This window comes from Leuresthes tenuis, unplaced genomic scaffold, assembly GCF_036924035.1.
Source record: "Leuresthes tenuis unplaced genomic scaffold, fLeuTen1.0.hap1 SCAF_16, whole genome shotgun sequence".
Taxonomy (NCBI): domain Eukaryota; kingdom Metazoa; phylum Chordata; class Actinopteri; order Atheriniformes; family Atherinopsidae; genus Leuresthes; species Leuresthes tenuis.
In genome coordinates this window covers 31,335,585-31,360,569 of record NW_027325370.1, presented here as the reverse complement: position 1 = coordinate 31,360,569, position 24,985 = coordinate 31,335,585, and the positions used below count along the sequence as shown (strand labels likewise).

Below are 24,985 nucleotides of genomic sequence, written 5' to 3'. Positions count from 1 at the left end.
GTGGCCTCAGCCTTTTTTGCAGAATCTATTTTTTTTTATCATAAATGGCAGCTTGTTTTGTGAGGAAGTGTTATATGGCTTTGCTTTTTAATGCGTTTTTGTGTTGTCATGTGTTTTTTCACATCGCAGTTTGGCATAGAAATCAGCCTTACAATACATACAGTATGCCCGTGTATCAATTCAATTCAATTCAATTAATATAGTCCAATTCAAGCCAATTGGAATTCAATTCATTGTAATCATACTCCAATTCATTCATATAGAGCCAATTCAAAAACAATCCTAGCTAAGGAAACCAACAGATTGCACCGAAACTTGTCTTCAGTCCAATCTCCCGTCCTGAGCATGCCTGAGGCGACTGTGGAAAGGAACGACTCCCTTTTAAAAGGAAGAAACCTCTGGCAGAACCAGAACCAGGAAGGGTGGCCATCCGCCTCAACCAGCTGGGGTTTGAGAAGACAGAAAAGAGGGAAAAGAGGGGGGAAAAACACCATACCACCATTCAAATGATACCTGTTGGAACAGGGAAACACAAGTTAATAACCACAATAATGTCACATGTACATAAAATCAATTGAGAAATTAAACAGGGGGAAAAAGAGAGCAAAGTGAGGAAAGGTGTGACAGATGAGGTCCCCCAGCAGTCTAAGCCTATAGCAGCTTAACTATGGGATGTTTCAGGATCACCTGAGCCATCCCTAACTATAAGCTTTATCAAAAAGGAAAGTTTTAAGCCTAATCTTAAAAGTGGAAAGGGTGTTTGCTTCCCGGACATTTACTGGCAGCTTATTCCAATAATCACCAATAAACAGCTTCAACTAGCCTTTGAACTCTGGGTTTGATTCCCACTCCTTCCTGTATTTGACTGTAGAGTTTAGACTGAGACATAACTGGTTTCACAGAGAGGCACACACAGTGGGCGAGGTGAATAAGTGACTGAGTCTGTGTGAGTGAAATTCAGTCATTTATTTTACTGCAGTGATTTGTTTTAGACAAAGAGAGTTTAACAGTAAGAGTGGATCTTCCTGTCCTGGTTCAACCAGCGGCGGCTTCGAACATGCGCGATTCATTCGCAGTCTGGCTGCAGGCTGAGTGCACGTCTGCTCTGCTGTGAGGCGTGAGGACTGGGCCACCTGTGAGTGCTGTGGGATGGGGAAGGGTTCACGGCTGCACCTGCTGCTCGTTGAGAAGAGTAGATACGTGCTTTCACGTCAGTCTGTCAATAACACCACAAAAAGTCGCTGGTCGCTTTTTTGAAAATTAGTCGCTAGAGGGGACTGAAAACTCGCTAAACATAGCGAGAAAGTCGCTAAATTGGCAACAGTGCACAATTCTTGGTGGGGCTAAACTCATCCAGTGAGAAACGTTCCGCGGTGCAAAAATAAGTGCGGTTAAAACGCTTTAATTTCTGTGGGATTGATTAATTTTAATTAACGTGTTAAAGTCCCGGCCCTAATGGAAATTCAACTTTTTTTTAATGTTGTGCGGACACAAAGATGTTTTAAATTGTACTCGTCCCTCAGATTATAATCCCCATTTCTGTTAAAAAACTAGTTTTGTATATTACCAGGAAGAAGATTATTTATTGCTTTGTACATAATTTGTGCTGTTTGAAATAGAACCAGGTCAATGAATATTAATGTTTTTGATTTTAAGAATACTGAATTTTTGTGATCTTTGTAACCAGTATTATGAATTATCCTTATGGCTCTTTTTTGCAGGAGTGATATTGATTGTAAAATAAAATGGTAGGCTTGAGGAAAATAAGTTTCTCCTTGTGGCTGGCAGAAAGTAACATCAGTTAGAGGCCTTAAAATGCATCAGAGAAGAAAGAGATGTGTGGTAAAAGAAGGGCAGTGTGGCCACATAGATCTGTAATTTTAAGAAGTCAGTCGAGTAAGTCAGATGAAGTCCAGCAGCAGGTAGAAAACCACAGTCTGAAAGACATCAATAACACAGCTACGGAGGAGGAAGTTCCAAGAAGGCAGCTGATACTGAGATGAATAGGTCAGAAAGCGAGAGTTAAGTGGCCTAGGGCAAATAGCAACAAAGAATGGGAGGCAGTCAATAAAGATTTGTCGTTAATATGAAGTAGGTTAGGAGGAAATGCAAGCGATAGGTTAGAGAAGATGGGAGATATAATTTACTCCTATGGTGCAGAAAGATTTGGGGTGCAAGATAGAAAAAGGGTTGAAAGAGTACAATTAGTTAAGTCTAGATGGCAAAGAGAAAATGGTTAAGGAAAGAAGAAACTTGGAAAAGAGCTACAGAGGAAGAAAGGGAAGGAATGAATGTTTTGCAGGAAGAATTGAGAAGCAGGTTAGCAATACTCAGAAGGGCCGAATATCTTAGGAAAAAGAGAAAGAAGAATATGTAAAGACTGCGTTTTACAGGGACCCCTTCAAGTTTGTTAAAGGGTTGTTTACCAGGAAAAGGGAGGGCAGTTTAAAGCAACAAAGTAAGAGGTGGAAAAGTATCCAAGAAATACATAATCAGATCTTCAGCAATGTATAGTAGTAGGTCTATTCATTGTAATCACAATCCAATGAAATCCAATTAATTAATTTCAAAATAATGCAATTCATTCATATAGAGCCCATTCAAAAATAATATACTAGCTAAGAAAATCAACAGATTGCACCGAAACTTGTCTTCAGTCCAATCTCCCGTCCTGAGCGTGCCTGTGGCGACTGTGGAAAGGAACGACTCCCTTTTAACAGGAAGAAACCTCTGGCAGAACCAGAACCAGGAAGGGTGGCCATCCGCCTCGACCAGCCGGTGTTTGAGAAGACAGAAAAGAGGGAAAAGAGGGGGGAAAAACACCATAACACCATTCAAAGGATACCTGTTGGAACAGGGAAACACAAGTTAATAACCACAATAATGTCACATGTACATAAAATCAATTGAGAAATTAAACCGGGGGAAAAAGAGAGCAAAGTGAGGAAAGGTGTGACAGATGATGTTCCCCAGCAGTCTAAGCCTACAGCAGCTTAACTATGGGATGTTTCAGGATTACCTGAGCCATCCCTAACTATAAACTTTATCAAAAAGGAAAATTTTAAGCCTAATCTTAAAAGTGGAAAGGGTGTCTGCTTCCCGGACATTTACTGGCAGCTTATTCCACAGAGAGGGGCCTGATAACTGAAGGCTCTACCTCCCATTCTACTTTTAGAAACTCTGGGAACAACAAGTAAACCTGCAGTTTGGGAGCGAAGTGCTCTGTTAGGAAAATATCTTACAATGAGATCTTAATAGATACTACTGTGCAGAAGGCAGGAATACCAGGTTTCGCAGGGTGTTTAGAGCACACCTGTACAGGCCCTTGGAAAATGCATTGAGCAGATCAATGACTGGATGTGCCACAACTTCCTCCAGCTAAACAAAAACAAAACTGAGGTAATTGTCTTTGGAGCCAAAGATAAACGATTGAAAGTCACCACAGAGCTTCAATCTATAAATCTAAAAACGACCAACCAGGCCAGAAATCTGGGTGTAGTGATGGACTCAGACCTCAATTTGGACAAACACATTAAGGCAATAACAAAGTCAGCCTACTATCACCTTAAGAATATATCAAGGCTAAAAGATCTGATGTCTCAGCAGGACCTGGAAAAACTAGTCCATGCATTCATCTTCAGTAGGTTTGATTATTGTAATAGCATCTTTACAGGTCTGCTTAAAAAGTCAGTTAGACAACTGCAGCTCATCCAGAACTCAGCTGCTCGAGTCCTCACTAAGACCAAAAAAGTGGAGCACATCAGTCCAGCTCTGAAGTCTTTACACTGGCTGCCTGTCCATCAGAGGATAGACTTTAAAGTTCTGATGCTGGTCTATAAAGCTCTGAATGGTCAAGGACCAAAATACATCAGTGACCTCCTGACCCACTATGAACCTTCCAGACCCCTCAGGTCATCTGGATCCGGTTTTTTATCAGTTCCCAGAGTCCAAACCAGACATGGAGAAGCTGCATTTAGCCTCTATGCTCCACATGTCTGGAACAAACTCCCAGAAAGCCTCAGATCAGCTGAAACACTCAGTGTATTTAAGTCCAGGTTGAAGACACACCTATTTTCAGCTGCATTTGAATAAGCTTGAGTTTCAAAACGGAATCATGTTTTAACTATTGATTTTATCTTTCATATATATATAATTTTTTCTGATTTTATCTATTGTTCTTATTTCCTTCTTTTGTTTAAATTTTAAATCATGCTTTTTATTTCTTCTGTTTTAATGTCTCTGTGAAGCACTTTGAATCACCTTGTTGTTGAATTGTGCTATACAAATAAACTTGCCTTGCCTTGCCTTGCCTTGCCACTAGCATGATTTGGCATCAGATTCAGACAACCAAGTTGGGGGAAACAATTAGCCAATCGTCCAGATATGGCAAGATCGTCAAGCCTCTGGCTTGTATGGGAGCAAGGGCCGCTGCCACACACCTCGTAAATATGCAAGGGGCAAGTGAGAGACCAAACGGCATCACCTTGAATTAATAAGCCTGGCCCAGAAAGGCGGATCTCAAGACCTGCCTGTGGTGTGGAGCAATAGGCACATGAAAATAGGCATCTTTGAGATCTATTGATACAAACCAGGCCCCCTGTGCCACTGTCTGGAGAATGTCTGCCATCCGCAACATTCGAAATGGCTGGACCTTCAAAAACCTGTTCAGCCCCCGCAGCTCACAGATGTAGTTTAAGCCTAAACCGTTCTGGGATTTGTAAACCATCAGCAGGCTTTAAAAATCTATTCTGTAGAGAAATTCACACCATTTAATGTAAATGGGTTGAATGGACCAGTTAAAAGGAAAAGAGTATTATTTGCAAGAGTTGAAAACTGAGATAGCATTTATACAGGAAAGCCACCTTTCTGAAAGTGAACATCAAAAGTTAAAGAGGGAATGAGTAGGGCAAGTATATGCATCTTCATTTAACTCCAAAGCAAGACGAGCTGTATTACTATTACATAAGACTCTACCCTTCTCTGTGGAAAGAAATATTTCTGATCCAGCTGGGCGATATGTACTGATGGAAGGCAATATGTACTCTGAAACTTGGACTCTCCTAAATTTGAACGCTCCAAATTACGATGATCACTCCTTTATTCAAGAATTATTTCTGTGTCTGAATCCTCCCTCTCAAACTCCTCCCTCTCCATATCGAAATGGATATCAGAAATGATGATGTTTTACCTTTAGAGAAGATTACATATGTCATAAGGAATAGATAAGATACCTTCTTATTGATCTAGCAACCTTTTATTGAGTATATTAAGACATTACCACTAACAGCTGTGGATTCTCAGTAAACCTTGAACTGGTTCAGTATAAATTGATAATAACATCCAGGTGCAGTGTTTAAGATGCCCTTGACACATCGGTCACAATGTAATCATTATCCCTTTTTTAATTATTTACATTTTAATTATTTTTGTTATTATTCTTTAGCCATACATATATAGTTTTTTTTATGTATTTTCTTTATTTTCCTAAATAATTGTATTATTATTATTATTATTATTATCTATTTGTTTGCCTTATTATTTATACTACTATGCCTGTGGGAATAAGTTGTACTGTTTTTGCATAACTGAAAACTTCAAAAGAAAGTATTCTAAAAAAAAAAAAAAAGAATGTTTCATGGGATGTTGTCTTTGACCGACTAAAAGATTGTGGTTGGTTTGATCAACCCAAAGCAAACTGTCACAAATCTTTGATGGTTTAATCTACTGACACTAAATCTGTCTCATACCTGAGTGTTCAAATTAGACCATTGAGTTTAATGCTTTTTCAAAACTAGTTAGCATGAAAATAAAATGATTGTGATAGTGATGGATAGATAAAGAAATCACAATTCAAAGGATTTAAACATATTTTCATGCTTGTTTGTTTTGTTTTTTTTTTTGGTTGTTTTCTTTTAAATATCTCACTAGTTACTCACAATTCAGGTTGTTGCGTAGCTGGCTGGCGAGAGAAGATTGTGGTGATTATTTTCAGTGATAAAAAAACTTGTAAAAAAAAAAAACCTCATGAGGTCATTCCTACTGGGTAGGAAATATATGGTTCAAAGATCTTTGACTCATTTTTAACTTGGCTAGAGTGCCCGAAAAGAAACTCAAGGTTATTCTTGTTCCATTCATTTGATGAAAATAATATATTTCTAGCTTTGCACATAGCTGTGTTATAAATGATTAGATCATTTTTGTAGAAATAAACATAGATAAGGATAACTGATTTGAAGTGTTGACAGTTTAATCTTGTCATAACAAATCATAATCAAAGCTAGGCTTGTACTTTTTGTTATATTCATAATTATTTATTGTTCTGGAGCTAATTTCAGTTCAGGTCCCTGGCTAAAAACTGCCATCAGAACATTATACTTTAACACAAAAATGGATTACAGATTGCATGAGAATAGAGAGGGTTTTTTTTAGCTACAAACTCTGTCATAAAAGTAGTAGATACTGTGCACAAAATTATACATTGGTGTTGACATGTTATTCATTTGAGATTGATGTGCAACCATTGTGTTTTTTAGGGCGAAACCCCACATTTTCAAAAAATAATGGCCAGAAACCAAAAACTAACCTTACTCTGCGTTATTATTCTGATAATAATACACATAATATATATGTATATCTTTTTGTATATATAGATATATCTATTTTCTTTTGTTTGTCTTATGTATGGGTGTATCTAGACAGTAAGGGAAGACGGAGGCGGGGCTGAACCGGAAGTGAACTTGCCGAAAACAGGAAGTTCTTTCATTTTAGCTGCAGATCTGAAATTGTTTGCTTATTTTTTTTCCTCTTGATGTCGGTCTGCGTACCAAAACCATTGAACGATATATTTTTTCTAAACTTTAAGAAGCTTTGGTGAGCGTCAGGAAAATGAAACGCTATGATTTGAACAATTATCGTGTACTCGAACATAACCATTAAATGTAGCTAAACGTGTTTTGTTTTGTTTTTTACCCGAAAGAGGTTTAGCTATCGGACCATGAGAAGCTAGCTGAACGTTATTTATCCACCGAGCTTTTCCAATCTCAGGCTCGCCAGGAATATCCGAAACATTCAAGGTAAGAGGAGGTTATCGTTTGGTAATGCTGTTGGTGTTTCCTCACTATGTTTTTACGCAGTGACGCTTGTTTTACATGTCTAAAGTAAATGTAGGTAAGCAAAGGCTTACCGTCGGCAAGCGTGAACTAAATCTTACAATGAGCAGTCACATCAACTATCCTGACGGTGAAACAAATGTAGTGCAGAGTAGAAAAATGCTCAGCTATTTAATCACAGTACGCGGAGAAGGAATCAGAGGCCAGTTGTTGGCTGTGCTGTGTAGCAGCCACACGTCAGCACCGTGCGGGTTGTCAGTCTGTTATTAAATGTCGTTAGCTTCTTTGCTAACTTTCGTTAAGTACATGGCCAGTTGATCGATCTGTTTGCCTTGTGTTGTTTTGCTAAGCAACTGGAAATGCTTGGAGCTCAGTGCACACCGTACTATTCGGACACATTCGTCCTCTCTGTAAATGTTGCTTTGGTTAGCTCATTTAGCTTTGCCAATGTTGTGGTCCAAACGCTTTTAGGAGTGTTTCGTCAAAAGTAACTCTCCTTGTTCTAAAATTAATTTATTTCCGGTAGGTTTATAATAACCACCACGGTTATTTTGATTGTCACATTTTGTGTAGTTGTTAATGGAAAGCACCACATTGTCAGTATGAGTCAGCACACTACATGCTGAAGATAACAACGCTCTTTCAAAGACATGTTTGATGGTACTTTCTGATCCTCAGTCTGTACACACCTGCGGTTATAAATGTGCTCCCGCTCCACATTGAACACAATGTGCGCATTATTTATCTGTAAAAAGGAAAATAAAAAGGAAATGTGTTGTTTTTAACTGTCAGGAGCTCGAGCCTTCTTCTTTACTGAACGAAACCAACCAAAACGATTCTCACACACTTGTTACTCATCTCTGGATTTTTCCAACCTTTAAGATTTAGGAGACATTTTATGACCTGGGTGGTTGGACAGACAAATGCAGTGGGCTTCAGCTGCCTTCAGGTGGTCCCTCAATATATTTTCATTTGATATTTCTTTGAGTTTCTCAAACTTAAAAATGGCATAAACTGCATATAAAGGTTAGACGTTTGCTTTTTTACATTTTTTTTTCAGTTTAGTTCTTTATGAAAAAGACGACGCTGGAGACAACTGAATCTGGTCTGACCTGGAAAGATTAAAATAACGCCAGCTGTTTCTGATCGTAGCCGACAAATTGCTGACTGACTGGCATCTTCTCACATAGAATTTTATATCCCAGATATTCCCAGAGTTTAAAGTAATTCCTGAAAAAGTATTTTCCTCATCTGGATAAGGAAACCAGAGCGCCACAGCTGTTGGTCAGGAAAACTACATCAGTGCAGCCTGTCCTGCCTCCCTCTGGAAACACAAACAGCCTAGTTTATTCTGTTCAAACCAGTCAATGGAAACATGTCTGATTCACTTGTTGCTTTTGGTTTTTGAAGCCTGCCTCAGATTTGCATAGCTAGTGAATGGAGACCTGGCTTCTGTGGCCCGGGACATGTTTGTGTTCACGCTGTTGTAAGAAAGTGTCTCGGACCACAACTGAATGATTGGATTTTAACGTTCTCACCTTTATGTAGGACTATTGTGTGAGGCTCATCTAAAGTACACGTTAATATGAAAAACAATTTGGAAATCTTATCTAATCTGCAAAGATTAAGCTAACACGACTCCCAGCCAGCAAACAGACCTGCGTGTCCCATCCAGATTAGATATATTATCCCAGATGTTAGGAGAGTTTCCTCTTGTGGATTTTCAGGCATTTGTTGTAGTTTTGTTTAATACATTTGTTTCTTAATGTTTAAGGTGACAACAACTTAAGAGTTCTTATGGGTGCTGAAAATACTTGAAAATGCTTACATTTCTTTGTTGTTTTCAAGGTTTGAAAAGCACTTACATTTTGGATGCAGTGCTTGAAGCTGCACTGGTTTGATAATAGATCGCCATCAGCTTCAATTTAAAAGTTTGCTATTTCGATGAAGAAACAGAATAGAGCCTCGCTGTACTGCAGCACAGCTGTATCCCCGTCAACAGCTGGCAGTGTAGTGCAGTCAGGACAGCTGAGAAAGTCTGTGGAGAAGCAACAGGCATCACCGCTGTAGTAGGGCTGCACAATCAATCGTATTTTGATCGCGAACGATTTTGGTCGCCACAATTAAATGAACCTGATCGTCAATGATATTTACCTTCAAAATGCAGCTCTGCTGCCTGCATCGAACCACATGTTCTCAACCAGTAGTCTACCAACCACCAGGGGAAAGCATGGTTAGGACTTCATTAAGCTGCCTGAATAACAAGCGCACAGTGTAAGGCAGCTAGCTACACAGTCTATGAGTTAGACGGGGTGACATCCATTGTCTGGACTTGTTTTTAGATTCAGGGCAAGTGACTTTAAACAAGAATAAGTTATTTGCAAAGAGTGTAACGAAGTAGTGTCTGCCCCAGAGTAACACCACTAATCTGTTAAATCACCTGAAAAAACATCACAAACCTAAATATCAGGAATGCATGAAGGCCAAAGCTAATGATAATTCCCAAAATCCCCATCCGTGTCCAGCTCCGACCCAGACAACCATTACAGCAGCCTGGACCGGACAGAACCCGATCCATCTACCTCCCAAAGACATGCAGAAATAATCTTTTTATTTGGCCAAAGACATGTCTGATAAGTACTTTAAAATTTAAATTGTTGGCACATTGTTTATAAATGGTGCAGTAAAGATACATGATGAATAATCGTGATTACAATGTTGATGAAAATAATGGGGACTATGATTTTGGTCATAATCGTGCAGCCCTACCTCTGCCGTTGTTTGGGCTTTTTGTTCAGGGAGATAAAGCACGTAAGCCGCTTTGTTAACCTTGGTGTTGCCGGAAAATGAACAATTTAAAAAAAGAGTGAAGGGCACTTTTGTTCCCTCAAGTTGTTTTGAATTGTGTACATTTTATTCCAAAAAGCTGATGGACTGCCATCGTCAAAGTTGGTGTTTTTATAAATGAATTGAAATGAATGGATTTGTTAGCCAATCTGAGGTTACCAAACATAACTTTAAGATCTGTGACTCCTCCTTAATATATGGACTATGTCACCACAGGCTGGTGCTTGAAAATCTAGAAAATTCCAAAAAGCCTGGAACCTGGAAATGAAGCAACCCTCTGAACAAACCTTCATTATGTTCCTCTCTGTCCCTGAGCAGCCAGATGTGGCTTCATGTAAGTGAGAAGAAAACTAAGGCATTCTGTTGCTTCTTATCTAAAGATGAGGGAACATTTCATGTGCAAGTTAATTGAAAAGTATGTAGGGAAACCTGGAAGGGTTTATTTTAATCACAGCCTTTAAATAATTCACATAATTTGATATCCTTTCATTTGGAGCGCTTGTGACATCACACAAATCTCACTGAGTTAAAACTAAACATGTCATCTATTTGTGTTTAATGGAAGTAAATGTTGTGTAACGCCATTCAACCGTGTAATTATGGGATGTGGATTTGGGTTCATATTGCCCAGCTCCATTACCCAGTGTATCCTGCCTCGAGCTTGTTTAGATGGTGAAAATTCTGAGGAATTAGCTTGGTGGCCTTGTCAGAATTCCTCCCAGATTCTCCAAAGTGAGAGTGGGCTGATTGCCAACTACTGCAGGTGATTTGGGCTTAATTACAGCGCCACCATGTGGCTGATTGAGGTCATATTGGTTAGGAAGCATGTACTTGCCAGTGTTTAGGTCAAGTTTGTTGCCTCTGAGTCATTTCAGCACACGGCATTTAGAGCAAGAATAATGGTAATTTTGATATGGGCATGCCCCACTGCCCATTTCTGCCCCCTTGCTGCTTTGCTTTGGGGTGGTAGTGCTTGTGTTGTGTTCTGTTCAAAGTGGTTCTGGTTGTGTTTGGGGTGCTGTTGTTAATGACCCACAACCGCTCTGGTTGTGTTTCTGGTTCTGTCTAAGGAGTTCAGGTTGTGTTTTTGTTGTTCTGGTTCTGTCTGAAGTGGTTCTGGTTGTGTTTGGGGTAGTTAATAATGATCAAATAAACCACACCACCTGGTGATTGAGGGTTGTTTATGAACCACACCCGTTATTGTTTGGGGTTGTTCTGGTTCTGTCTGAAGTGGTTCTGGTTGTGTTTGGGGTGGTTAATAATGGTCGATAAACCACACCCCCAGCGAAGGGTTGTTACTGAACCACACTCCATGCATGGTTATGTCTGAGGTGGCTCTGGTTATGTCTGAGGTGGCTCTGGTTATGTCTGAGGTGGCTCTGGTTATATTGCATTCACTCTTAGGCTCCCCCTTAGGAATGCATAGGATTTGTGTTGCCACAGTAACAAGCCTCACGTTAACGGTTGGGCAAATTTTAACGTTGAATTTCTCAAAAACCGTAATAGCCAACATAATGAGACTGAAATATGTTGTAGTACAGCGCGTCCCGGGTTGAGGAACATTTGAATGATTTTTCTACAATGAAAATCCTCATCATCCACTACAAACAGAAAAAGGTGAACGCATAAAAATGTCATATTCCTGGAAAGCAGCTGCTTGTTGATTTGGAACACGGCCAACATAAATGTGTCATGTACAGCTAAAGAAACATGTGGAGGCTCTGCTCTGTACCTTTAAAGGTCATATTCATTGCTGCTGGAAAACCCTTTCAGTGTTTGGAGGTATAGTAGATTTTTGTTGTTGTTGATGATGATGATTATTAGATACTGTTCTTGATTTAAAAAAAGAAATAATAATTTACGTTTTCACATGATTCCCCTCTCCTCATACATAGCTTATCAGTTGGAGCAGGAAGCCAGCAGAAGTTGGAGGGATTCTAGCTCCATTTGTCGCCACTGACCCTTGAGATGACGTCACAACAAGCACAGCTCCCAAATGGTGGTATTCCTCCTCAGCTTGCTCAGCAAGCTCAGCCTCATTTTCACCCCAATCAGGTGGACTCGAGTCAGAGCAGTGCAAATACTGGGCCTCTGGGATACAGAGCTGTTATAAGGAGGCCAGGCTGCCCCACTGTGGCCCGCACCAGCGGGGAGGTGTCCAGCAGGAAAGTCTCTGCTTCCTCCTCCAACTCCAGTCTGTCCAAAAGAGATCGCAGCTTTGAACCATGGCCTGAGGAGGAGGAGGACAACTCCCATGGGCTGTACTCACTTCACCGCATGTTTGACATAGTCGGAGCCCAGCTAACACACCGGGATGTCAGAGTACTGTCATTCCTGTTTGTGGATGTGATTGATGAGTATGAGCGTGGTGGCATTAGGAGCGGGAGAGATTTCCTGCTGGCCTTAGAACGCCAGGGTCGCTGTGATGAGACCAACTTTCGACACGTTCTCCAACTTCTAAGGATTATCACCCGCCACGACCTTTTGCCTTATGTCACACTCAGGAAACGGCATGCTGGTGAGTAAAGCGTGATCACCGGGATTTTAAAACCACACACTGGACCTGAGTTTCTGTCTGTGTCAGCAGCTTTTGCCGTCCCACTAATTTGAACTTGCTTAATTGTCTTTATTATAAATACACTGCACAGCCTTAGGGCTCCACAAATTTCCTCCATCAGTAACACTGGTGGTCTCGACTTTGGCTTGACTAACACATGTACCTGTGTATATATAAATAGTCAATGCTGTTTGCATACCTTTCTTTTAAGAATAACTTTTTGTCAAATTGGTGAAGGACAGGAAAGCAGGCAGAGAGAGAGAGGGGGTTAGGGTTAGGGGGTGAGGGGGTGGACACAGGTCGGGACCAGTTCCTTGGCCTGTGCAGGGGGTCCTCGCTCTACCTCCAGCACTACCCTCATTTCCTCCACATGCAACAGCCACATTTGCTCTCATGCACTTCCCATAGCAACCGAGTCACAAACAGGTCACCCACCATGTCACCCGTTCAGTGGAAAGGGTCACCTGGTCATTTGTACAGAACATATTTACATTCAAAATCTTTCCTTTAGCTACAATATGTGTGTGTGTATGTTAGGGATGTGCACAACTAATGGACTAGTTGGAACGGCACACACAGCCAACTGGTGCTTTTACTTCTTTTTTTTGGCTTTTCAGCGACAACATTCAGTTTATACACTTTTCTCTATCCAGCTGGAGATGACAGTTACACACATTATATCCAAATTAAGATTACAAGCAAATAAGAAACAAATATCCACTCCCAATTAGATACGTTAAATATGTTGAATCAAATATGCACATTCAGACATTCATATAAACAAGCACACACACAAATAAGTAATGAGGAAACCAGCAGGACTCCCACTAAAACATGGCGAGGCGCTGTGTGGATAATGTGACAGAGGTGGTAGAAACGGAATCTGCCTCAGGAAGACCATTTGACCAGTGTTTTTTAAGAGTTGGCTAATTTTGTTTGGGACAGGAGGAGAAAACTTTGAAAACCGTGCCCCAGACAAAAAGCAGTCGACTAATCGATCAGTTGTACACATCCCCAACATATTTATTCATATGTATCTATATATTTGTGTGAATTAAACTGAGGCCACCTTACCAGCACATAATGTACTTTTGCGTCATGATTTCTGCAATATTTGCCCTGTTTTTCATTACTTTAAAGGTTCTGGGCATTGGAATTAGTTGTATTAAGTTAGTTGTTGTTTTCAGTGTGCCCAGATCCTGTTGACAAGTACCTGGAAGAAACATCTGTGCGCTACATTTCAGCAAGAGGAACGGAGCAGTGCAAGAACACTGCACCTCACAGAAGAACAGGTGAATCTGTGTGTGCCAAAGTTTCTGTTTGGAAACTTTTGGGATGACATGGTGGCAGAAATTCAACATAATATCCCCAATTATGCATCTATAGTTAATATCTAACAATAAATGTACTGCATGTGAGTCCACCATGTTGCATCAGTGTAACTACTTTAGCCTAGAAGGGACAAACCTTGCTCTGGGCTGGGAGTAGATGTTTCATGGTTTAATATGGTGTCACTTTACATACTAGACGGTGTAAGTTCTCTCTTTCCTGTTTTTTCAATGTAGTTTGAAGATTGATAAACTTCCAATCCAATGTCATTCTGTAGGTTCGCAGCCAGTCATTTGTTGCTCCCCGTCAGGATCGCATGTTGGCTCTCCGCGAACAAAGCCAGCTCCCCCTGCTCCACACCGCAAACGGAAGAGAAGTCACCCCTCAGCCGACTGCAGAGAGAAGCAAACTTGTGGTAAAAAGCAACATGAGGACCCTCATGTACAAAGTGCATCTTGCCAGTTAATGACCTCAGTCCCGTCTGTCATTTTTCTAACTGGTATGGTACAGTATCACATAACTAGTACTGTACATCAGCCAAGGTTAGAATCAAGCCGAGACCTTTCCTTACTGTGACATGGAAACACTGCAGAGCGCCCGTTGGTCAGACAGGATAACCTGTGGGTGTAAACCACATGGTTTTTGGAGCAGCACGCAGACACCAACATGCTTATCTGGTCAATAAAGTGGTTTATAAGTCTGGAACACAATTCACAAAATAAACCCCAGATATCTAATTTATGTGCGTGAACTATATATTGTTTCAATAACCCTGTGCTTGGATTCACAGGTGTATATCCATAGAACTACACATTGGCCTACTGTCATTGATTTTACATACGTTACCCTGTTTTAAGAAATAGTTGTATGTAAAATAAGTGAGAATGTTCACATTCACATCTGCAGCTTCACTGAATAACATTTACTGTTACCTCACCAAAAGTAGCGCTTTAAACATCCTTTTAAACATGGGTAAAATTGGCTGGTGGAACCCTTCCCTATTGCCAGCGGCAGCAGGTTTACTTGCAAAGTTGTGCAAGCTAGAAAAGAGTGGGCACATGCTCAGAGAGCTGTTGTTGCAACAGACTTCTAGGAAACTTAGCTGTTGTTTATCCAGTGTGTCTCCTTATGGGAAGCTGAATATTTTTATTTTTTTTAAGGTGGCTAAGATGAGAAATTGTCATTGCTGACACATACAGAGAAAAAAATGTGGGGGTGGGAAACGCATGGACTGGGCTTTACAGGGAAATAGATGGTGTCAAATTACATCGATATAAACAGTTTAGATTCATAGTTTGGTATACTACTCAGCCTGAACATACTGCGTGAGCAGGTTATTTGTTTCTCCGATGACACAAGCATATTCCAAGTGGGGCTGAAACAATTCCTCGAGTAACTCCGTTACAAAAAATCCTCAGTGCATTGTTTGTTCCAATTAGCTTCAGCTTGCTTTAGCTTCAGCTGCTATTTCATGATAAGATATGACTCATCTTTGCTTACTATTATTTATCTGTCAGTTTACTATTTGCTCACTATATTTATTCCAATCGCTTGACTTCATATCATTGATGGATCAGTCTGATACAACTCAATCTCACGTCGTAATAGTAATGCACTGTTATTAGTGCATGATACGGTCTGTCACAGACAGTGATATGCAGAGCGTGATCATCTTGTGCAAGAGCTAGGCTACAGTTACAGGGATTATTTTGGGTTAAACAACAGACGGTTTTCAGTAAGACTCCTCTCAGGTGACCTGCCATCTGCAGAGCTCAACACTCAGGGAGATGATGAGCTGTGTGCGCTCTGCTGTCAAAAAATGACAGTAATGTCATTGCCTCAGTGTCTTACTGAAAAGTGCAGAAATTTTCAACGGGCCACTCTTCAAGCGGTCACTAAAAAAAGGCTGAATGCTTTGAATAAGATGCCGTGTGCAGCTGCGTTCACCCTCTCCTTATTGGGAACAGCTGTGAAAAGACACTGGAGCTCAGAGGGAAATGTTAGGGGGACTTTTCCTTAGTAGCAGGCTTGATTTGATGGTGCAATGGAGGAAACTGGAGTAAAAACGAGCAGCACGACCAGAGAAAAAGATGTCTGGGACCATTTCAAACAAGTGAAAATACTGTACAGTGCGTGTATATTTATAAAAACAAAATTAGCTCATCATAAGTGGTTAATCAATCACATCCAGTCCACAGAATGGAGGACACGCAAGGTAACTTTTCACGTTAGTATTTTAATGAAGCTTAATCAGTAGGCATGTTAGTTGAAAAGGATGCTGGTAAAGAACAAATGTCTCCTATTCTTGGAACAATCAGTTAAATAATTGATAGAGTACTCAAATACTAAAATAATTGTTTGCTGTAGCCCTATTTCCAAGATTCATCAGGATCAAAATGTGAAAGAGACATCATTTTCACACATAGATTGTCCCCCATTGAGAATCTTTAGGATGTGCTGGAGAAGTTTTCAGACTCCATCGTCAGTAATACATGTGACTATTATTAATCAAAGCAAAATGTGGTGCGACAAACTATTAGTTTGATTTTTTTTTTTGTCTTTTCTTTTGTCTTTTTTTTTTAGGACTGCCAATTATCTCCAGGTCTGGTTCAAACTGATAGATAGAACTTTATTTATCTCTCGGGAGGTTCCCTCTGGGACATTAAGGTTTGCAGAGCAGCACCATAAGAAAACTTTGCACTCACATACACTATAGAAAAGAGACAGTAGAAGAGAACAGCAAATATACATCAACAGTTTAGATAGTTTTCTTCTCTCTGCCACTATTGTCAGAGAGTCCATCTCTATGTCGAACACAGAGTCGGCCCTCCCGATCAGCTTTTCCAGCCTGGATAGGTCTGCCTTTGATATGCTGCCACCCCAACACACCACACCATAGGAGAGGATGCTGGTGACCACAGACTGATAAAACATCTACAGGAGCTTCGTGCAGAGTTTTTCGCTGTGGAAGAGGTGGCAGTAGGGTTGGGGCTGGCAGGGGGAAGGAGGGGAGGGGTTTGTTTTGGTGCTGGAGTGGGGGTTCATTGAGGGAAGGAAGGGAGAGGGTCTGTGATGGTTCTAACACCATCCCAGACCTCCCTCATGCTGTTCTCTCTCAGCTTCTGCTCCATCTTCCTCCTGTAGGAGTCCTTTGCCTCACTCAGGCAATGTTTCACATCCTTGTCCTTGGTCCTGAAGTCCACCTTCTTCCTGTTGAGAACGGCCTTTTCTTCCTGCATCACCCGTGGTTTATTATTAGGGTAAGACCGTTCAGGTCTTAGCAGGGGCGACCACATCTACACAGAAATTTAGATAGTCCCTCTATGTCTTTGCCATATGGGTGTACTGATGCTGCATGCCAACCAGGTTGTGGTCGGACTTGCCTCCTTTACGTTGGTATACAGTAACTCAATCGTCCTATTGTTTCTGGTGGGGTAGTCCACAACCTGGTGAAAAGCAGCCAGAGTCGAGTCCCAGGTGATGTTATTGAAGTTTCCAGAAATGATTATGAAGGCCTCAGGATGTTGTGTCTGCAGCTTTGCTGTGACAGTGTGGGTCAGCTCTCAGAGGGAGATCATGTGACTGAACTCCCTCGGTAGATAGTACGGCCGTAGGTTAGCAGCTCCAAGTTTGAGCAACATAAAAAAAACTACCTTCATAGAGACATGACCGGGGTTACACCAACAGTTGTTAATATAAATGACGAGTCCCCCATGTCTTTGTGTCCTTGATGACTCTTACTGCAGTGAATCCCTGCAAGTCCATGTTAGCATCTGGTATGCTGTCCGTTAGCCACGTCTCTGTGAGGACAGACAAGCTGCACTCACGGTAAATCCATTGGTTTTCCAAAGCGGACAGCTCGTCAATCTTATTTGGCAGCGAGTTAACATTTCCCATTATTATGGAGGAAAAAGGAAGGTTTAAAACGCCTCTGGTTGTCCGTTAGCTGACCTTTAGCTTAGCACCAGCCTTGCAGCCTTGATATCTTCTCCTCAGCTCTGCCGGTATGCTGTGTCTTAGTCCGTGTGCGTTTGTCCTGAGAGTTTGTCCAGCAGCTCCTCTCCTGAAAAAACAAGAGAACTGGTTCTAGCTCATTCTTTAAAGTTCAATGTATCCATGGGGTACATATAAAAAAATCCTACATGAAAGGAGTAGGAAAAACAAACTTGGTGCTGCAGAGCGACCAGAAAGGCTGCCATCTCTACAGCGCCATATCATAGCTGTAAGGTGCATTTCAGCCAGCAACACCCAGGGATAAAATGGTCTGGGGCTTTTTTCAGGGAGCTAAATCATCATAGTAGCCCTGGGTCTTTTGCACTTCCTTTTAAGTGAAATATGCTGTCACAAAGTAAGGGTTAGGGTTAACCCTAACCCTGCATTGGTTGACAGCAGTCTACTAAGCTGTCTAACCAGGAACTCTGCTTCAGCTGTGTTGACATTTACCTGGTAGTGTAATGTATTCTGTATAGGTACAAGTGTTTGTGAATCAGAAGCATATATGGAATTTAGAGGACAAATATGTAAGATGTTTATTTACAAGAAGGTTTTAGAGATGATGATTTAGGTAGAAACACATACTTGGTTTATTCCATTTAATTTATTATTTTTTGTTCCCCACTCTACTCTCTCAGATATCCGCCTCCGGGTCCGTGCAGAATATTGCCAGCATGAGTCTGCGCTTCAGGGCAACGTCTTCTCCAACAAGCAGGAGGCCGTGGAGCGACAGTTTGAGCGCTTCAACCAGGCTAACACTATCCTGAAATCCAGAGACTTGGGTTCAATCATCTGTGACATCAAGTTCTCTGAGCTCACCTACTTGGATGCCTTCTGGAGGGACTACATCAATGGATCGTTGCTAGAGGCGCTTAAAGGGGTCTTTATCACAGATTCCTTAAAACAGGCTGTGGGCCATGAAGCTATAAAACTGTTGGTCAACGTTGATGAGGAGGACTACCAGGCTGGTCGACGCAAACTGCTTCGTAATTTGGTCACAGGTGGAGGAAGCCCACCGGTGGGTAACAGAGACGCTGTGTCCTAAATGTACAGTCCATGTGGTAACATACGGGAGCAACGCTGCTGTACTTCCCATACAAGGAATGGAGATGATGTGGTTATATCGTTTGAGGTGCGTGTCTGAAGGACCTGAAGAACTTCCAGCCATCCCATTAATTCCTACAGAGCTAATCTTATAGGATTCTACGTGGCACCCCTAAACATAGCATGCAAGGAGATCAGGAACAGAAACATTTGCAATGCATACTGGCATTATTTTCAATGTTGATCAAGTCAGTTTCTTTGAGGAGGGGATTGCTGATCATGTTTGCATTGAGTCTAACACATTTCTTGTTTGTTGTATGTTAGCTCATTAAATGCCTTTTTTTTAAAAAACTTTGTTAATAATACCCTTCACTTCCACTCTAATGTGAAGTCATTGTCAATACAGATAACATGCTCAACATTAACAAGTTACTCCCAGTGGGAGTTAAACGAGTTCATCTTGGATTTCCCGGTACTGTAGTGTCCCTGGTGGCAGGTGAGACAGTTGATTCGCAACTCTTTCAAATGAAGCCTTTTTTTCGGTTGACACAACTTTGTCTTGGCATTCTTTTGCAAATGTCTGGCTGCAATCAGATATGATTCTATCTTTATTTGAAATGTCAATCACCCAGTCACTGCCAGTGTTTAGAGACAATATTTTGTGGATCATTCTAATGTATGTGATTGAATCCATGGAAAGATTGACTCCTGCTTCTGGTGTATAAATTCCTCCACTGCTGTAGATCTGTTTTGATTTGAAAATGCGTGTCTGCCTATACTTCACGTTCCCTGTCACTCTGTTTTTAATCCACTCAGCAAATAAACAGCAGACAAATCAGCCGTCATGTGCAGTCATGTTACTAGTGGAGGTGGTAGAATGCTAGAGCAAATCCAAATAATTCCCACTTCTTGACAGTGAAGTTGAAGATATTTAATCTGGAATTCACATGTTAAAACTAATCTGTGTGTACTATGTCTGTTTTATGGTTGTGAGCATGAACTCTTGTGATGGTTTGAGCAGATGGTGATGTCACTCCCCATCCAAAGGCTAAATGTGTTGAGAAATAACTGAATGAAAAAAAAAAAAGATGAGACACTAAACTGGGGCACTCCTTGTTTGAGAACACATCAAGAAAGGTGGCACTGCAGGGTCCAGCGTAACGAAAAAGTTTGCTTATTGAACATGACTGCTGAGGTATTCCTGCAGGTGCATCTGGCCATTTGGTTTTGCCAAATCCAGGCCAAACACAACCCGTTAACTAAGGGATTTGATTTACTACTGAAGAGGAGTGCTGATGATTCAAGCCACTCAGAGCTAGTATTCATATTTAGTTTCTTAAAGTTTCTTATAGCACCCGCTGATAATGGCCTTTTTTTCTGACAATGACGGCCTGCCAGTTAAGCCAATCTTACATTCAGTGACTTTATACTTTTTTTACAGACGGGTTAAGGTTCAGTGTTTCTTTTTTTAATGTTTCCTCCAAAAAACTTAAAGGTCTAAATCTGTGCATGAGCTTATCCGGCTCCGTATGTCAAAAATCCAGCCAGTCAGACGCATCCCCAGTCAGTACGCTGACCTCAAGCTCTCTCTTTCAGGAAGCATCTTCCAGTATAAGAACACAAATCCTTGGGATATATGGCGGTAATTATTCCGATGTTGGGGGTGCAAATGCTATCTTAAAAGTAGTTTTGATATGTGTGAGATCAGTAATGCACACAGACTAGGATGTGAAAACCCCCACAGTCAGAAAGTTCTGTTGCCATGGGAGGTGTGCTTGGTTCGCAGTAATGTTTGAGTAGATGGTTCGCACAAGAATGCCGGGGCTTGGTTTACTGGGGGCATGTTGTATTTCAAAGGAAGGATTAGGGTGGTTTGTTCACCTGTGATTTTTGAATTATTTTGAAAATGTTTTGCTCCTTGACTCCCTCACCAGTTGTGCGATGTGACACCACTGCCATAAAAGCAAATCCACATGTAAGCCCTGCACATGATTCTGTTGTGCCTTTGAAGAGGCCAGTAGGATGCCAAATAAAGCCCACAAAAGTTTCAAGGAACTATGAAAAGAAAAAGAGACGGTCTGGTGCGGAGCTGGAAAACAAAGTCATGAGCTGTGGTATCTTGGGCCCCGGGCACTCGAGTGCAGTTTGAGGCCTGGGAATGTGCAGAACAAAATGTAATGTTCTTCAAAATGAGTCACATAGTTGGAAGGTTCGTACACATCCCTGGTTTCACTTTTATGATGTGACTGATATGAAATGCACAAAGCCAAACCTTATGGTCTGACTTGTAGTCAGTAAAAGAAAGAGTGTACTTACTCAAAGTATGTGTTTTTTTTAAATGCAGGTATGCCTTTACTGCCCTAATATTTTACTTGCTGCATTACAAAGTATTTGTGATTACTAAATCTTTTTGATCAAATTTTACCTCAAATTTTTATAATACAAGTGAAATGTCTTGGTGTCCATCAGTCAAGTTTAACTGATGAGTAGCATTTCATTGAAACTCTGCTGTATGTGTTATCTTGGTATGTTTTTAATGACCGGGGGGGGGGGGGCTCAGGTCCACTGCTAGTGCATGCAGGTAGAGACTGAAGGCTTTGCAAATCGCACCGCGTTCCAAATAATCCTGCAAATGATATTTTCCTCTGATTTTCCTAAATAGTCGATGCAAATGATAGTCAGCATAATTTAAGTAATCAACCGTTAGAGTATGATTAGAATGTTATTGAACACACCTACCAATGATTACAGCATTTTTTTTCAAAAATTATAAACTTGAAATGCTAATTATTAAGCACCACAGAGTTTCAAAACATTTGTTAGGTTGTAAAGAATTGAAAATGGTCATATGTTTCATTTGCAGCATTAGGTCATCAAAAGCTTTTTCAATCAAAAACATCTTAACAGGCCAAGCAGCTTCACAGTTCTTGCATCCATCGAACTTGTGAGCTTTCGGAGAGTTTCTGCTTGAATTTCTTTGCAGAATATCAGAATAGCCCCCCAGACCTGCTGTTTGGATGTGAACTGCCTCCCACCCTCATAGATCTTTTGCTTGAGGATGCTCCAGAGGTTCTCATTAGGGTTGAGGTCAGGGGAGGATGGGTCCACACCATGAGTTTCTCGCCTCTAATGCCCATAGCAGCCAGTGATGCAGAGGCATTGTGTGCAGCATGAGATGGTGTATTATCATGCATGAAGATGACTTTGTTACGGAAGGCACGTTTTTCCTTTTTGCACCATAGAAGGAAGTGGTCAGTCAGAAACTCCACGTAGTTTTCAGAGGTCAGAGACCCTATAGGGGCCGACCAGCTCTCTCCCCCCATGATTCCAGCCCAGAACATGACTCACCACCTCCTTGCTGACGTCGCCATCCACTGCTCCATCCATCTGGACCATCCAGGGTTGCACGGCACTCATCAGAGAACAAGACTGTTTGAAAATGAGTCTTCGTGTCATTCTGGGCCCACTGCAGCCATTTCTGCTTGTGAGCATTGGTTAGGGGTGGCCGAATAGAAGGTTTATGCAGAACTGCAAGCCTCTGGAGGATCCTACATCTTGATGTTCGCGGGACCCCAGAGCAGCTTCAAATACCCGTTTGCTGCTTTGTTATGGCATCTTAGCAGCTGCTCTCTTAATCTGATGTATTTGTCTGGCAGAAACCTTCCTCATTGTGCCTTTATCTGCTCGAACCCGTGTGTGCTCTGAATCAGCCACAAATCTCTTAACAGGACGATGATCACACTTAAGTGAAATATCTAAGGTTTACATTCCTTGTCCAAGGCATTCAACTATTTCACACTTTTCAGCAGCAGAAAGATCCTTTTCCTTTCCCATATCGCTTGAAAATGGTGGTCTGCGTAAGACTGTGGAACGTCCTTCATTAAGTCGTTTTCCTTTAATTGGGCTCACCTGGAAAACTAATTATCACAGGTGTCTGAGATTGAGTTCAGTGATCCAAAGAGCCTTGACACACAATACCGTCCATGAGTTTAATGGAAAACAAAAAATGGAATCTTTATGACACTTGAATACAACTTGCATAATGCTTTGGAACGCGGTGTACACGTCTTACTGCGGTGTAGTATGATGTAGACCCTTCATCACAAACTTGCTTGCAATGTCTTAAGCTTTTTTGAAAAAGCACTGGAAGTACGTTTGTGGAGGGGGCGTGGTGCATCAGCTGCAGGAGAGAGCTGTGGAGAGAGCTCTGGGGAGCAGGACCAGTTGAGTGATTAGTACACCGGCAGTCACTTGTCTATTCACTCTCCTCTTTTAAAAACTCAGTAGCGTGCTGGAGCTGCGAGGAGGATTGAAGTGGAGTCGGCAGCACGAACCGGGAGGGAAGGCCTGCGAACGACTGCACATTCGTGAAAAAGAGTTTAATAAACTATACGTTGAACCGTCCGCTGTCTCTGAGTCTCTCTGAGAGAACCCGCAGTGGCAACAGGCCGCCACATTGGCACCCAACTGGGATTCAGCAGAGGAGACATGACGGAACCGCAACAGCCCATAACAGCGCTGGCCCAAATGCTGGCGGAGGTCGCGGCAATGAATCGGGATCAGGCGGCTCTCGGCAGGCAGCAGCTGACCACACTGCAGGGCCAGGCGGAATGGCAGACAGAGCTGCTGGAAGCACTGGTGGCTCGAGCCGGGGCAGCGGCACCGGCCCCCTCACTCGCTGGGGTCGGCCTGTATAAGATGACGCCTGAAGACGACCCTCAGTCGTTTCTGGGGATGTTCGAGGCAACGGCGGCGGCGTGCAGATGGCCGGAGGCGGAGTGGGCCGTGCGGTTGCTTCCCCTCCTGTCTGGGGACGCCCAAACGGTGGCGCTGAGCCTTCCTGCTCGCTCTCGGAGCCAGTACGCGGACAAGAGGGCAGTCCTGGATCGCCTGGGGTACTCGGCGGAGGACCATCGCCGCCGGTTCAGAAGGACCAAACTGGGCCCCACGGACCGTCCGTTCACCTATGCGCAGCAGTTGACCGACGCAGCGACACGGTGGCTGCTGCCAGGGAACTCGAATGGAGAGCGGAGGATGCTGGGACAAATCGTCCTGGAACAGTTCGTGGAGGGGGCCGCTGCCACCGACCTACTGACCTGGAGGCCGCGATCACCCTCGCGGAGGACCATCTGGCCGTTTTTTTCCAGGGCCGGACACCGGAGGCTCGGCCAGCATCGCTGGGCCGGCCAACACCAGCGCCCCGGAGGAGGCTGTCAACAGCTGGCTCTCAGCTGGCAACAGCACGACCGTCTCCTCTCCCCCGCACTAACCTTTCCTGCCCTCTCTTTCCACCCCAGGTTCCAGCCGCTACAAGTCCTGCTCCTGACCCACAGAGGGTCCCTCAGGTGGCGGGGCAGGAGTGTTGGAGGTGCGGGAAGCCCGGTCATTTTCGCCGCGAGTGCCCGCTCATGGAGGTCGGACAGGTGATTCGGGTTGTTGGCCCTCCAGCGCCCTCCCCCGGTCCAGGAGGGACGTACAGCGTTCCGGTAAGGATTCAGGGGGGTACATATCAGGCAATGGTGGACTCGGGCTGCACACAGTCTATAGTTCACCAGAATCTGATTCGACCTTGGGCTTTTATAGAGGCAGAATGGGTGGATATTAGGTGTGTGCATGGGGATATTCACAGATACCCTGTGGTCCCGGTTGAAATTCGCTGTAAGGGGAAAAAGCATAATGTGAAGGCCGTGGTTAGCTCCTGCCTAGCGCACCCCCTGATTTTGGGAACTGATTGGCCCGGGTTTGATAGATTAGTGGGGCAGTGTGTGGGGGTGCGCTCACGACCGTCAGGGTCATGGGATATGTGTGCTGTGCTCAGCGGTGACGCGAGGTTGTCCGACACTGCAGACGGGGAGGGGGAGCCGACGGTACCTTCACAGGAGGCTCCGTCGGTTCACGTGTTCGACTCCATGGAAGATTTTCCACTCGAGCAGTCTCGTGATGATACTCTACGCTATGCCTTGGATCAGGTGATAAAAATTTATGGTAGTATGGTGCGCCCTGACGCAGTGCTAACATATCCGCATTTTTCATTGTGCAGGGACAGAGTGTACAGAGTGAGTCGTGACACTCGGACAGAGGAAATCATAACACAGCTGTTGGTGCC

General features: G+C 42.6%; 1 protein-coding gene across 2 annotated transcripts; it reads left to right on the top strand.

Annotated features, from left to right (window-relative positions):
* The first annotated feature begins 6,754 nt into the window (after positions 1 to 6,754).
* On the top strand, positions 6,755 to 19,719 carry dedd (death effector domain containing). Of its 2 annotated transcripts, XM_072367870.1 has the most exons (6): positions 6,755 to 6,870; positions 6,977 to 7,073; positions 11,852 to 12,474; positions 13,701 to 13,805; positions 14,120 to 14,257; positions 18,474 to 19,719. In XM_072367870.1, the coding sequence occupies exons 3-6, from the start codon at positions 11,925 to 11,927 to the stop codon at positions 18,878 to 18,880; spliced, it is 1,200 nt and encodes a 399-aa protein (XP_072223971.1). In that variant the 5' UTR covers positions 6,755 to 6,870; positions 6,977 to 7,073; positions 11,852 to 11,924; the 3' UTR covers positions 18,881 to 19,719. The 2 variants fall into 2 exon arrangements, with proteins under 2 accessions (XP_072223971.1, XP_072223970.1); XM_072367869.1 differs by having other exon boundaries at positions 6,755 to 7,083; positions 11,860 to 12,474.
* The last annotated feature ends 5,266 nt before the right edge of the window (positions 19,720 to 24,985 follow it).